Source organism: Sarcophilus harrisii, chromosome 4 (genome assembly GCF_902635505.1).
Source record: "Sarcophilus harrisii chromosome 4, mSarHar1.11, whole genome shotgun sequence".
NCBI classification, from domain to species: domain Eukaryota; kingdom Metazoa; phylum Chordata; class Mammalia; order Dasyuromorphia; family Dasyuridae; genus Sarcophilus; species Sarcophilus harrisii.
Window position 1 is genome coordinate 290,153,699 of NC_045429.1, and position 15,495 is coordinate 290,169,193.

At 41.2% G+C, this 15,495-nt stretch overlaps 1 protein-coding gene and 1 pseudogene across 1 annotated transcript in view; one reads left to right on the forward strand and one right to left on the reverse strand.

Annotated features, from left to right (window-relative positions):
• Positions 1-438: 438 nt before the first annotated feature.
• On the reverse strand, positions 439-1,167 carry LOC111720577 (annotated as a pseudogene).
• An 8,955-nt stretch (positions 1,168-10,122) lies between these two features.
• GUCY2D (guanylate cyclase 2D, retinal) overlaps positions 10,123-15,495 on the forward strand; it is a 37,244-nt gene continuing 31,871 nt past the window's right edge. The window contains exons 1-6 of the mRNA XM_003768758.3: positions 10,123-10,801; positions 11,295-11,596; positions 12,807-13,158; positions 13,533-13,617; positions 14,062-14,164; positions 14,735-14,833. Of these exons, the coding sequence (XP_003768806.2) occupies positions 10,123-10,801; positions 11,295-11,596; positions 12,807-13,158; positions 13,533-13,617; positions 14,062-14,164; positions 14,735-14,833 (1,620 nt within the window). The remainder of the gene's footprint in view (positions 10,802-11,294; positions 11,597-12,806; positions 13,159-13,532; positions 13,618-14,061; positions 14,165-14,734; positions 14,834-15,495) is intronic.

Here is a 15,495-nt window from a genome sequence, read left to right on the forward strand (position 1 = left end):
CAAGCAATTTTAAGATGATTGTTGATAGATTTTTATTTCTTTTTTTGAAAATTGCCCCCCCCCCAATCCTTTAGTTACTTGTCTATTGGGAATGATTCTTTAATTTCATACATTTATGTAAATTTTCTGTAGATTTTTCATGTTGCTTTTTTTCAAGATGTTTTATTCAAAAAGTAAAAGTATATCTCCAGACCTTCATTTCCAACACCTACCAGACATCTCCATCTGGATATCACACCTAGATATTACATTTTCATTTAGAATTTAATATAGCTAAACTTAAGCCTAATTTTTTTTTTTTTGTTTTGGTCAGGCATGTGATTCTTCTTTATCTAGAGCTAGAGCTTCCATTCTCTTCATGGGTGCAGACCAATAATTCTTCTGTAACTTCTTAAAAAAATTTTTTTAAATTTATCTTAGTCCAGTAAGTTTTATTTTTTAAAATATACACAAAAATGTTGAACCATTTCGTGCATCTTCAGCAACTAGGACATCTCCACCCTTGGCATTTCTAGTATATATCCTTTGTGCTCTGTGTTAGGAAACTAGTTTAATCAAACCTTTTACTGAGCAGTTCCTGGAGGACTGCTTGGGCTAGAGAATCTCAGATCTTCAGTCTCTCTGAGAGCACTGAGGGGATGATAAATTTATAGTTGGGAACCTCCTTACACAGTTTGTTATAGCTTGCTTTGTCAAATAGAAACAGATTATCGGGCTTATCCCACTCTTTTCCCTTAAACCTTCTTCTTAGCTTTGCCCCCAGACTTGTTCATGGAATCTTTGTCCTTCTTGGCAGACTTGCTGGCATCTTTCTGTTGCTGTCTCCAGGCTAAGATGTTGGACTGAAAGGTAGAGGACACTGAAACTCCATTTGCCTCTAAGTGCTTGCAGGATTACATCGAAGGAACTCTCTTCTACAACTTCTAGTGCTAGTGAGTTGCCTGTAGCAATTGAAAGGTTAAGCAACATGTTGAAAATTCCAGAGATATTCTACAGATAAAAGCAAAATTTGATCCGTTTTCTTGAATTCAAAGCCAACTCATTTGTCACTTTGCCATGCTAACTCTAGAAACTATCATCTTACTCTAAAAACCCCCCTCCTAAACTTATTAAGGATACTTCTATTTCAGCAGTCTGAATCTCAGAGTCATCTTTGCTCTCTTTCATCTCGCCTATCCAATCAATTTCCAAGATTTGTCAATTCTATCTTTATGGTATCTCTTGCATTCTTTTCCCTCAATCTAATCACAAAATGGCTCCTCTAGTTCAAGCCTGACTTCTCCTTGGGCTAGTGGAAGAGTTTCCTAACTAATGCCTCTCTGTCTGTGTATTTTTCTGTTTCTCATCCCTTCATTTACACAATTGTCATACAGATCTGATGTCATTATTCCTCTGCTTAAAATCTGTGGCTATCCATTAATTATTGAATAAAATAGTCAATTGTCATTATTTGACAAAAAATAGATAGGAATAAAATATAGACTGCCAGAAAAAAAAAAAACTAGAAAGCAGACTGACGTAAATATCTGAAGGACTCCAAGAATCTCTTTGTGAATTCTTGGATTGGGTGGGTGACTCTGATAAGGTTTAGTTTTGGGGTTCCCTTCTTTCAGGAAACCAAATTATGAGGTTTAGATTTAGGGTACCAAAATGAGATTAGGGTTTCTGGTGGTCAGGGAGTTAATGATATGGTCTAGTGGCAGGTTTGGGGTTCAGGGAACCAAATAGACAGGTTTGGTTCCCCTATACCCCCTTGGGATATGGCACAAGGGTAGGGAGTTTTGGGGAACCCTCTTCTAGTGGCACAGAGATTCTCTGTAAAGGAATTTACAGACCCAAAAAGGCTAGATTGATAAAAGAGATTTATTATTGTCATTGGGAAATTAAGTTTCTAGTAGAGAAATCCTGACAGAGAGGCATAAAAAAATCCTGACAGAGGCATACAGTCTCATTAGGGAAATAGGTAAGGATAAAGAGTGTAGCTCTGGAAGAGAATATGGGCAGAGGCTTCCTTGGCATAGCATGGCATGTCAGCACCTCTGCAAGGAGTTGTTCCAAGTTGGTTCTTTTTAACTACAAGCTGGGTTTCAGCTTGGGCTGGAATTTGAATAGAATTGAATGAGTCTCTTTAATTCAATAGGGTTGGGATTCTTTAGTTTAGGACTGAACCAATCCCATCTAGATAAACTACTTGATCTGATTCCCTGGGACAGAGTTGAAGGAGATTTTTTCCTTCAAGAAGTTTTAGAGTTTGGGGTCCCTTCTTCCACTCTACTGGTGATTCTTTCTATTTTTTAGTAGTGATGTATCTACTAAGTCCCAATTTGGGAGAGATTTGGTCAGAGTTATAGGATATCACCATCTTTCTATAATCCACACAAGTTGTTTCTTTTGCTTAAAAGTCTTCATCTCCACTTGTTGATATCTTTCCTTCTTAAGGGCTGGTTCCAATGCACATCCTTTATAAAGTTATGGGAGAGAGATGTGTAGTAGCTCTCTTGAAGTTTGAATCCATTCTCCCCAGGGGTGAAAGTAGGGGAGAATATACCTCCAGTTCATATTCTGTTTTTATCTTTTGTTACATGCTGAGCCTGACTCAATCCTGGTACAATAATTTCATTATCGGAACAAAATAAGACAATGGAACATAGTAGGTACTTAATAAACATTTATTGCCTGATTGATTGCCTAATAAACAGAAAAGGACATATTTGGTTAAAGCAAGAGAAAGATATTCAATGAGGAAAGATTCTAGAATTCCTTGAGTTAATTCAGCTGATACCTGCCTCTCCTGTTGTAATTCAATAACCAAATCTCTGGGCACCCCTGGGGTTGTCTTTACTACTTCATACCCAGACAACTAGGACATCATGTCAACAGTTTGAGCCCTTAATCTTCTGGAAGAATGTCTCAATATTGATGGGGTTCTAGTGGCAGTCAGAGGCAGTGCCTTTTGGTCGGCACAGGTCCTTTGTGAGAGAATTCATGAACCAGAAGAGTTTTAGGGCAAAAGGGAAGTTTATTGTAGGATGAGAAGCCGACTTTGCTAGAAAGACTGACTTTGGCAAAGTGGCAAAGTCCCAGCACAAGGTTTTTCTCTGAGAAGAGAATGTCTTCTCAGCGTGCAGGCGTGCTGGCACGCAGCTATGCCCTACTCCAGACCTCTGCAAGGATTAGGAGTTTAGAAATATCCTTTAATAAGAAAATCTGAGGCTCAGGTTTCAGGTTGAAAAGAAAGCTAATGTCCCCAGGCCCAGATCTCCAGTTGAATGGAAATCACTTCCTGAATGAGGAGCCAGCTACCAATAAGTAATAAAATATGATTCCTACTCTATGTTCTCAGTAAATAATCCTTTTAATTGATGTTAGTTGGTTATGAATTATATTGAAAAGATATCACACTGTTATATGAAACTGAAGTGCTAATCACTAGTGATGATAGTGGAAGGAACATACTTGGTTGGAGGCTTGAGCCAATAGTATTAGAAGATCCCACTTTCCCTGAAGGTTATCCCTACTCTGAGGGGCAGATGCAAGGTAGAGAGGCAACTTGCTAGTGCATATGTGGGTTGAGAGTGGAAGTCCACAGTCTTACTTCATTACCCTGAGGAATATTTTTTTGAGATAATATTTTTCAATTTTAATTTATGGAATAAAACAATCATACAATAAAAAGAGATGATTGCACATGAAACTGCAAATCTACTATGCACAACTTGCCATTCCTTTCAAATATGCAATAAAATTATTTAAAAAAAAGTTTTCTTCACCTCCTTCCCCTCCACCTTAGAGATAGCTATCATTAGATAATATAAGAAACAAAATATCTTACGAAGAGCTCCACCAACTCACAGATGAATGCAGGAAAGATTTATTTTACATTCTTGCAAAAATGGGTGCCTAGGTTAGCAGGCACATCTTTGAAACTCCAAAGGCAGCATTTTATTTCCAATTCTGAAGCACAAGTGCCTCTCCTGATTCCCCATTAATTGGATGTTACAGAAGTTACAAGGTATGAATCTCCACCCCTCATTATAACCCCAGCCCCAAAAGAACATTTCAGAAGGGGAAAGGAACAGAGAAGGGCTAGGGGAAAAGAACAAAAGATTCTTTTCAAATCTCAGGCCACCTCTCCTGATTACAAAATTCAGTCCCTGCTGCTAAGAAGCTAAGATTCTTTTTTGGGAAAATGCCCTCTACTCTTGATTATTCTTTGATATCCATGGGGGTTTCAGTTTTCTAATTTAAGTTTCATTTCTCCAATTTAATTTTTATAAAATTTCATTTTCATTTGTGGAAACCAAATAAATGCTTATTCATTCCTCACAATTCCCCTCTTTTAAAAATAATTTGGTTTTCATACCCTTTAAATTTGGCTAATATTTTTTACACTCCACTTCATAAAAGTCTGTTAACTTCTGCACAGATCTCCTCACAAAGAATTCTCTGCTAATTCTGACAAGGCTAGGAATAAAACTACCTCCAGTTGTAACATACATTCCTCCTTTTCCTGCTAATAACCTGTCCAGAGTCATTCTATTTTCCCATGCCATTCTGTTAATAGCATCTAAGTACTCTGCTATTCCCTTCACTAGTATAATTTATCCAATAATATTTACTCACCTGAGTAGGAAGGACTCAAATCCAGAAGTAGATTTCTAGCCTTGAATTCATCAGTTATTGTCCTTGACTTAATTCTTCCTGACTCAATCTTTCTTTATCAAATGCCAGGGTAAAAGGAAAAGCCATTTGGGTTGGTGCAATATGCCCACGCAGTTCCCAGGCAAAGCAGATTTGAGAGTGCTGCCTCCACAATATCCCCCAAGGTTTGCCTGGGTTATGTTCATCCCTGAGAAACTGCTAGATTTACCCTCAGTTACATTCCAGACTTGAGTACATGTTACTAGAGTCCCTAGATTCTGGAATCTTTCACCCTGCCATGAGAGGCAAACTGATTTCCAGAGTTAAGGAGCTAATATAGTCTGATTTATTCCCTCGTAGAAGGGAAAGGTAGAACGAAGCATTGCAATTCTCCCCAGGAATATTATTTTGGGAACAGCAGGAGTTCCTCGTAGTGAGGAATATTTTAAACCTGAGTTCTTACTACATATCCAGAGTTCTTTCTATTGTGCCATGAGGCCTTTATCATTCAGAGCTTTAAGATCACATAAGATCTTTCTCCTGGGTGAGCTCAAGTATAAAGGAATCCCAGATCTGATGCAATTTTCTTGGGTCTATGTGATTAGCTGGCAAGAGTTGTGATACATAGGCTACTCAGAGACAGTGGCAGTGTCCTTAAGTGACTAGTAGAGCTAGGGCATGGGGAAATACATTCTGTGAGAGAGAGTTGATGATTGGCCTCTTATGCAAATCACTTCCCTTACTTTTCCTCATTGGTTAAATGAAGAGATTGGATTAAATAATTAAATAAACTGAGATAATCAGCTTGGGAACCAAGGTTTGAGTCTTCTTTCCCTATTAAAAACAAACAAACTTTTCTTTTGAAATATTAGGATCTCTGTGTTGAGAGAGATTAATGCCAGGATATAGGGTTACCTAGTTCTGAAAATCCCATAAGTTTTTTGGTGAGAGCTTGAGACAAAAGAAATGACACCCTTCAATATTACCCTCCTTTTTAAAGCATCCCTTTATGGTCACATTCCATTTGTATTTTCTATAGTGATGGTTCTATTCATAGTGTTCTATGTAGTCAGTGAATCAATTTTTATTTATTAACCACCTAAATGTATCAGATAGTATGCTAGGCATTTGGAATATAAATGCAGAAGTCAAATAGTCTTTACACTTAAGGAAATCAAAGTCAATGGGAGAAAACAATATGTACATACATAGGTGATATGTAAAATATAGACAAACTAAATTTGGTGGATAGGCACTATCAGACTGTAGGGAGAGATTCAAAAACATCCCACTTGTAGAAGGGGAAGAATTGGTTTTATCTTTCAAGGAAGCTAGTGAGTCTAAGCAACAGAATTAAGAATAAAATGCACCCCAATATTCTAAGCCTGTGCAAATGGAAAATGGAATGTTTCATCTGAGATTCAGCAAGAAAGCTCAGCTGACTGAACTGAGGATATCTAATAATGTTGGAAAGACAGATTGGAGATAGGTATTATAGGGCTTTAAATGCCAGGCAGAGGAGTTTGTATTGAATCCTAGAATCAAGAGAATCTCTAGAGCTTTTCAGGGGCAAGGGGTATGAAAGAATTATGCTTTATAAATATCACATTGGCAACTATGTGAATGATAGTTGAAGAGCAGAGATTTGAGGGAAAAAGATCAATCAGAGGAGTATTGCAATAATACAGGTAAGAGGCAATGATAATCTGAATCAGGGTTGTAGTCAGATGAATGGGCAGAAAGCTTCATATGATGTTGTTGAGGTAGAATGAGTAAGTCTAGCAACTGAGTCAATAAGTAAAGTAAGGGAGAATGAGGAGCTCAAGATGACTCAGGTTGTAAGTCCTTAACAAAAATAGGGACTTTTGAAAGAGATGTGGATTTACATGGAGAGATGATACATTTTGGACATGCTGATTTTGAAATAACAACAGAAATAACAACTGAGGTGGCTAGGTGGCATAGTAGAGAAGGAAATGAGAAACCACTCCAGTATCTTTGCCAAGAAAATCCCAAATGAGGTCACAAGGAATTGGACGTGTCTTAAAAATGACCTGAACAACAACCCAAGATATCTAGTGGAAAATATTTGCTAGACTGCTGGTGATGCAGAATAGGAGCTTAAGAGAGGGACTTGGGCCTACATATTGTACTGGGAGTCATCCACATTTGAAAGAATAATGAAATGTGTGGGATGATTTCAAAGAAAAGGCAGAGAGGTAGAATAGACATTCTTAGACATATATTTGGATAGATAACACAAAGTTAGCAAAGTGAGAGTGGGGAAGAATAGTTGAACAGATAAGAGGAAAAAGTAGGGAATAAATGAGTATTTTCAGGATGTATAATTGTATTGAAGTATTGAAGAGGGATGGAAAAATAAAGATGAGAATTGAAAAAAAGACTACCACATTTGTGGCAGAAACTAAGCACTGACCCACACTTAACACCATATATGGTCAAAATGGGTTCATGATCTAGGCATAAAGAATGATATTATAAATAAATTAAAAGAACATGGTTTACCTTTCAGACCTGTGGAGGAGGAAGGAATTTGTGACCAAAGAAGAACTAGAGATCATTATTGATCACAAAATAGATAATTATGATTATATTAAGTTAAAAAGTTTTAATACAACCAAAACTAATACAGTCAGGATTAGAGGGAAAGCAATAAACTGGGAAAATATTTTTACATTTAAAAGTTATGATAAAGGCCTCATTTCCAAAATATATGGAGAATTGACTCAAATTTATAAGAAATCAAGCCATTCTCCAATTGATAAATGGTCAAAGAATATGAACAATTTTCAGATGAAGAAATTGAAACTATTTCTAGTCATATGAAAAGATGCTCCAAATCACTATTGATCAGAGAATGCAAATTAAGACAACTCTTGAGATACCACTACACACCTGTCAGATTGGCTAAGATGACAGGAAAAAATAATGATGGATGTTGGAGGGGATGAGGGAAAACTGGGACACTGATGCATTGTTGGTGGAGTTGTGAAAGAATCCAACCATTCTGGAGAGCAATCTGGAATTATGCCCAAAAAGTTATCAAACTGTGCATACTCTGTGACCCAGCAGTGCTACTACTGGGCTTATATCTCAAAGAGATCTTAAAGGAAGGAAAAGGACCCATATGTGCAAGAATGTTTGGAGCAACCCTTTTTGTAGTGACAAGAAACTGGAAACTGAGTGGATGCCCATCAATTGGAGAATGGCTGAATAAATTATGGTATATGAATGCTATGGAATATTATTGTTTTGTAAGAAATGATCAGCGGAATGATTTCAGAGAGGCTTGGAGAGACTTCCATGAACTGATGCTAAGTGAAAAATGAGCAGAACCAGGAGACCATTGTACATGGCAACAGCAAGACTATATGAAGATCAATTCTGATGGAAATGGCTATCTTCAGCAATGAATTGACTCAGACCAGTTCCAATTGTTCAGTAATGAAGAGAGCCATCTACACCCAGGGAGAGGACTGTGGGAACTGACTGTGGAGCACAACATAGCATTTTCACTCTGTTGTTGTTTGCTTGCATTTTGTTTTCCTTCTCAGTTTTTTTTTTCCCTAGATACGATTTTTCTTGTGCAGCAAGATAACTCTGTGTGTGTGTGTGTGTGTGTGTGTATGATTTAACATATATTTTAACATATATTGGAATACCTGCCATCTAGGGGAGAGGAAAATTTGGAACAGAAGGTTTTGCAAAGGTCAACATTGAAAAATTACCCATGCATATGTTTTGTAAATAAAAAGCTGTTTTTAAAAAAAAAGACCACCATATTTGGCAATTAAGAGGTTACTGATCACTGTGGAAAATAAGGTTTCATTTGCATAGTGAGATAAGAAAACAGATTGCAAAGTGCTAAGAAAGAGAGCAAATGGAATGAAAACAATATAATGTACACACCACACATATAAATTTTCTTTAGGAGTTTGACTGTGAAAGGAAAGTCAAAAGGACACCATCTTTGAGGCTTCTTAAATGGGGGGACCTGTACATTAAAGAAGTAACTATTAGAGAGAGTTTGGCAGTTACAGAGATAGTAGAAATGATACTGAGTGCTTTCTTCCAGAGAAGACATGAGATGGGACTGACTGACAAAAGAGTTATAAGGTATAGAATACAGGAAAAGAGTGAGATCATAGCATCTCTTTCTTAACTTGAGGGAGGTTCCTCTGCTAAAAGAGAGGAGAAGAGATATTGAAGGAGGCTTGAGGAAAGAACAAGAGAGCGGGCAATTCAAGTATAGAAGACAATGTGAATTGAACCAGGATGTTAGAATCAGAGCAAGTGGAAAGCAAGAAATAGAAGGATTCAGAAGAGTGAAGAAAATGAGTAAACCCTGGAGGGTCTTTACTATTTTTACCTATCATAACTTAATTTATAAATGGTATATAACCCTATTATCTTTTCTGTTAACAGTTAAGTCCTTCCTGTGATCCCTGGGAAGGCACTCTGTCTGCAATGAATTGCTTTTGGCATGACTTACCATGGGGAGGAAGATGCCCCAGAAGTGGGTGCCTTTCTGAGCCTTTGCTTGGGTGATAGCTACCAATCAAGGACCTCAGAGTCAGATGCCTGTTTCACTGTTTCAGCTTCCAGCTAATCTCTTGTCCCTTCTCCCTCTGGGGGCCCCACAGCTACTAATCAGTTTATGAGTATATATGTGGGAGATTATGGAGAGAGCACCCAGGAGCTGTGTACTATCTGTGTCCTTTCTTCCCCAACTGGGGGCCCAGTTGGTCGAGAAGAGAGGCAAGGACCGAAGAAGAGCTAAGGGCTTTAATTTCTACCCCTAAACTGCCAGGAAAGGGCTGAATCTTTGGGAGCCACTGGTAAGTGGGAAAGGTCCCATAGAAAAAATTGGGAAGAAGTCAGAGGTGGGCTGAGGTCAGAATCTAGCCTGGATAAACCCTTATTTTTTAGACTGGGGGAAAGATAGCTGTTGTTGAATAGGAATTGGCTTTCCAGGAGAAGTGCTGAGGGGAAGGGGCTATGAAGAGAGAAGAAAAGTGATACAGGATAGAGAAGCAGTGGGGGGTGGACGGGTAGGTGGGGAAAAATATCACCAAACATTATCTGTTCTTACCTTGCTCCTCAATCTTGCCTTCAGATTCCTTGTATATGTGTGTGGGGATGGGGGTGAGGGGTTATTGTAGTGGTAAACTTCTGTAGGGGGTAGGCAAAGGACTATCCTAGCCTTGAGATGCTAAGGGATTAAAGAAAGTAAGGGGAGGAGACAGGAGAGTAGGGGAACAGGTATCATAATGATAAGGAATGGTTTGGGTGGAAATTGGATCTCAAATGATGGTTTTGTTCCCTCCTTTTTTCTCTCCTTCTGCGTAACCCTTTCCCTTTGACCTTTATCTTTTCTATCTGTCTCCCAAGTTGTCCCACTATGGCTCCCACTCCATCTTCTCCCTTATCTTTTTGACCCTATTATTCTTTTGTCTCATCATGCTTATCCCCCCCATAAATGGTCTCTCCCATCACCCTCCATGGTGCTTTCCTCCTCTCCCTTTCCCTCTTTTCTTTCTATTTCTTCTCTTTCTCCCTGCACCCATCTTCCCTGCCACTTTTACAGTAGGTATATTGGGCCCCTGGACGTGTGACCCTATCTTTTCTCGGGCCTACCCACACTTGGCTGCCCGACTGGCTGCTACTCGCGTGAACCATGACCAAGCCCTGGAAGGTGGTCCCTGGTTTGAGGTCATCCTGCTTCCAGAGCCCTGTCACACCTCAGGCTCCCTGGGGGCCCTATCTCCTTCATTAGCCCGTGTCTCTGGTCTAGTGGGCCCTGTGAATCCAGCTGCATGCCATCCTGCTGAACTGTTGGCCCAAGAAGCTGGGGTCCCTCTGGTGCCCTGGAGCTGCCCGCAAGGGGAAGCTCGAACCACAGCCCCTGCCCTTCCCCTAGCCCCTGACGTCCTTTATGTCCTGCTGCGAGCATTTCGCTGGGCCACGGTAGCCCTAGTCACTGCCCCACAGGACCTGTGGGTAGAGGCTGGCCAGGCCCTTGCTGGGGGTCTCCGGAGGAAAGGCCTGCCTGTAACCATGGTGACCACCTTGAAGACTACGGACCAGGAAAGTGCCAAGAATGCCCTTAAAAGAATTAGAGATGGACCCAGTGTCAAAGGTATAGACAAGAGCTACAATTAAGAATTCTAGAAAGCAGGAACAATTCTTGGACTTGGGGAGGCTTGGATAACTTTGTTCAGGTGTCATCTCACTGGAAAGGGAGATGGCCTGTCCCCCAAGGAATCTGGATCATGGCAAACATTCCTTGAATCCCTAACCCCTGAAAAGAGGTGGGGGGGGGAGAGTAGGTGGGAGTGAGAGCACACAGGTAAGCCCCAGCAGAGGAGAAGCATGGACCCAACAGAGCCATGGAGATGTTAGTCTTGGGACTGGGTGAGGGAGCGAGTTGTAATCTGTTCTTGTGATAAGGGATGGCAGAGGACCTTAAGGCTTGGGAGTGATGGGCCTCCCCTAGTTATGGCTAAGGGCATGGTTATCTAGGAAGGGAAGGGATTGAAAAGTTAGAGGACTAGGATGGGGGGAACTCCTGAGTCAAATGGGAGGGAGTTCTGATGCCTGAGATCCTCTCCACCTCTGGTCTGCCTCCACAGTGGTGATCATGGTGATGCATTCAGTTCTACTGGGTGGGGAAGAGCAGCGGTTGCTGCTGGAGGCTGCCGAGGAACTGGGCCTTGTAGAAGGCACAATGGTGTTCCTTCCCTTTGACACTCTGCACTATGCCCTACCCCCGGGCCCTGAGGCCCTGAGGCCCATCAACAACAGTTCCAGACTCCGAAAAGCTCATGATGCTGTGCTCACGCTAACCCGCTACTGCCCTAAAGGGAATGTGTCAGCCAGCTTACGCCAGGCCCAGGAGCAACAGGAGCTTCCATTGGACCTTAAACCCCAGGAGGTGAGGAGATATGTGGGGGCTCAGAGGGAATAGGTAAGGCAGAGGGCCAGGAAGAGAGGGTCCTGGAATAATGGGGAGCAGAGATGGAGGAGATCTAGAAGCAGAGAGGTGATGGAGTGAGAGAGGAACAATATAAGAAGGAAGTAAAGGAAGGAGCAGAAAGACACTGAGAATAGGTATCAAGTGACCACTGGAATACAGCATAAAATCAATGTAAACCGTCTTTCTTTAGCTAGTAAAGAGTGCCCAGCATATGAAACAATAAGGAAGATAGATTCCTGGTTAGTAGGAGAGGCGTGGCTCTGTCTCATTCTCTCTCTTCCCTCCCACTTTTTCATCAATGACTTAGTCAAAGGCATGCTTATCAAATTTCTGGATGATACAAACTGGGATGTCCTCTAATTTGTCGATGTCCTTCTTAAAACCTAGTAGACTTGAACACAATTCCCCAGGTGGCAGACTCAAGCAGAATGCACTGGGATCGTCATCTCTCGCATTTGGAGCATTAGGTCTGATTATAAGGCTAGGTAACACTTGGGATAACAGTGCTAGAATCTAAAAGGACCTTGATGGACTGCAAAACTAGCCTGTAGCAAACAAAATGGAATGTGGTACAAAGAAAAATGCAATGTCTTGCATTTTAAAAAGATAAAACAGTTACATAAAATACAAGGGGGTGGGGGTAGGGTATGACTGGTAGGCAGTTTATGTGAAAAGAACTGGGGGTTTTAATATCCTCTAAAACTCACACAAAGTGAGTTTACCCTGACAAGGCTGGAGGAAAAAAAAGCCTAGGCTAAGCATGAGAAAATATACCATCTATAAAGAAGGAGCTCATTGTCCTGCTGTGTTCCGCTTTGACTGGATTCCTCCTACTTGGAGTGTTTTAAGAAGGACACTGGTGAAGTGAAGGGCAAGGAAAGGAAGGCCATTGGCATAATGAGGGATATAACTGTCTGACAATATTCAAAGGATTATAAGTAGATGAGGAAACAGGCTTGTTTTTTTGGGTTTCAGAGAATGGAACTAGGAATATTAACTGGAAATCATAAATACAAAGAAAAATGCCCCAAGCTTAGAGATGTTTAAAAGGGTCATGGACTACCTTGAGTTCCCCAATATTGGGAGTCTTCCAACAGAGAGAGGACAGCTACTTGTTAGGGATGTAGCAAAGGGCTGGGCTATGGCCCCTGATTCTGTCATTCTTCAGGTATCCCCACTCTTTGGCACAATCTATGATGCTATCTACCTGCTGGCAGGAGCTGTGGCAGGAGCACAAGTAACTGGGGGTGGAGGATGGGTCTCTGGGGCAGCGGTGGCCCGACACCTCCCCAAAACTGAGGTCCCTGGCTTCTGTGGAGACGTGGGAGGGGCAAAGGAGCCTCCTTTCGTGCTACTGGATACAGATGGGGTGGGGGACCAGCTACTCCCCACATATACACTGGATCCAGCTCAGGGTGTCCTCAGCTATGCTGGTAATCCCATCCACTTTCCTCGTGGTGGCCGGGGACCTGGTCCTGACCCTCCTTGCTGGTTTGACCACAACGTGATCTGCAGTGGAGGTAAGGTTCTTTCCCTTTCTTCATCTTTAAGACTACACATGTCCTGTGTAATTCTTCCTGGGATTTTTCAGTTTCTCTTCAGTTGACTGTCCTGCCCTCACTTCAGGATCTCTTCTGGACTCTGCTTCAGACTTCCTAGAAACCCCAAATATTTCTCTCCTAGCATCCTGCTAGGACCCCTCGATTCCCCATGAGGTCTCCCCCTCATGATCATCTTAAAAGTTCCCTCCCAGGAAATTCCCTACCACACCAGAAGCTCCTTGAGCTTCTTCCACTTGATTATCATGTTTCCAAATTCTCTTTCCCTTTCTCCTCCTCACTCTCTAATAAATGTTGCCACCTTGAACTCCTTTCCATTTTCCTCTTGTCCTTAGGAATAGAGCCCAGGTTCATCCTTCTTGTCATCCTTATCATTGTTGCTGTGGGGCTGGTGGTCACCACACTGGCCTATTACATTCGGTAAGCAGAGACTGGGAAAGAAGAGAAACTGGACGGAAAAGGGGAACAGGACTTGGAGGAAAGAGATGAGAATTGTTGTAGAAACTGTTATGGGGGTTGATAGATGAGTCAGTTCTTCTGTCTGTGCCTAGTTCTGTGAACCATGCGTTTGGATGGCTTGATTCTATCTTCTGTAAGTGAGGCTGGAGAGCAAAGAAGTTGTTCATCAAGACCAAGGAGAAGTGAATGGGTGTTGGGGTTGTTATCAGTCCTAGTCAAGTTGTATGGCCTTGGTAGAAGAGGTACCAGAAGGAATTGGGAGCTCTGTTACACAGGGATGAAGCGCCCTCATTTTCTATTCTGTACCTGGCAGGGGGTGGTGTGGTGGTGGTCCTCCCCTTGTCTCCATTACTCTCTCCCCAAGTTTCCCTTTCCAAAATGACTTCTCTGCATCTGGGCTCCCAGACGCCAGCTCCTCCATGCCCAAATGATCTCTGGTCCCAACAAAATGATCCTGACTCTGGAGGACATCACCTTTCTTCCTCGGCAGGGGAGCAATTCCCGAAAGGTATGGAAATCTAGCTGTGTGCAAAGTCGGGAAGAGAGTTAACCCCATAAGACTGGGAAAAGAAATAGGAGGCTCTGGAAAAAAAATTTTTGGTATCATTTCAGCCCTTGATTCCACTGGCTCTTTACCCTAGTCTACTATTTCCCCATCATTTTCTGAAAAGTAGCACAGGGTAATGAATAGAGCCCTGGGCTGGGAGTCAAGAGACTTGATTCCCATGTGGTCACTGCTACTGAATTACTGTGTGACTACCAAAAATACTTCCCATTTATCACTCTGGACTTCAAATTCCTCCTCCGTAAAATGGGGATAATAATATTACCTGAGGACTAATTATCTCAAAGCAGTAAGAATATAATGGAGTAAAGGATATGAAAGGGCTTTGCCCTATAAATAATTATATACATTTGAAGAGATGATTATTTTCTCCCTTAATACCTGGCCCCTATTCTCTTCAGAACCTAATCCTTAACTTTCAACTTCATCCTAATTCAATCACAGCCCACAATTTGTCATCCTTACTCACTTCCCCATTTATCTTATACTTCTTCTTCCCTTTTCTTTGCCCAGATAACAGAGGGGAGCCGGTCAAGTCTAGTTGCCCGCAGTATATCTGACATGTGTAGCATCAGCCAGCCCCAAGATAATTCTAATATTGGCATGTATGAGGTGAGTACCCTGTTAGGATTCTTCCTCACAGAGCCAATCTTTTCTCTATAGATGCCAATTCAAAATAATATTAGCTGAACAATGGAATGAGGGAGGAATATCATGAAAACTCTGAGGCAATTGAAGTTAAGTGACTTGCTCAGGGTCCCACAGTGAGGAAGTATTAAGTGTCTGAGACCAGATTTAAACCCAGGTCCTCCTGACTTCAGGGCAGGTGCTCTATCTACTGTGCCATCTAGCTACCCCCAATTGTCAGTTATATTAAACTGTATTTTGTATTATCTAAAATGAAATGATGTCAAACTCCAATAGAAATGAGGACCACTGAACCATGCATAGGGGCAGCTAGGGATAGAATGCCAGGTCTGGAATCAGGAAACTATATTCATGAATTGAAATTTAGCTTCAGACTCTTACTAGCTGAGTGACCCTGGACAAGTCGCTTAGCCCTGTTTGCCTCAGTTCCTCACCTGTAAAATGAACTGAAAAGGAAAATGGCAATATCTTTGCCAAGAAAATCCCAAATGGGGGCAGGAAGAGTTAGAAATGACTGAATAACCACAGACCATACATAAGGATCTCTGTGTTTACATGGCTTAGTTGTAAATGTAATGTTATTCATGTTTTATTGTATGTTTTGATAACTATTTCCCCAATACATT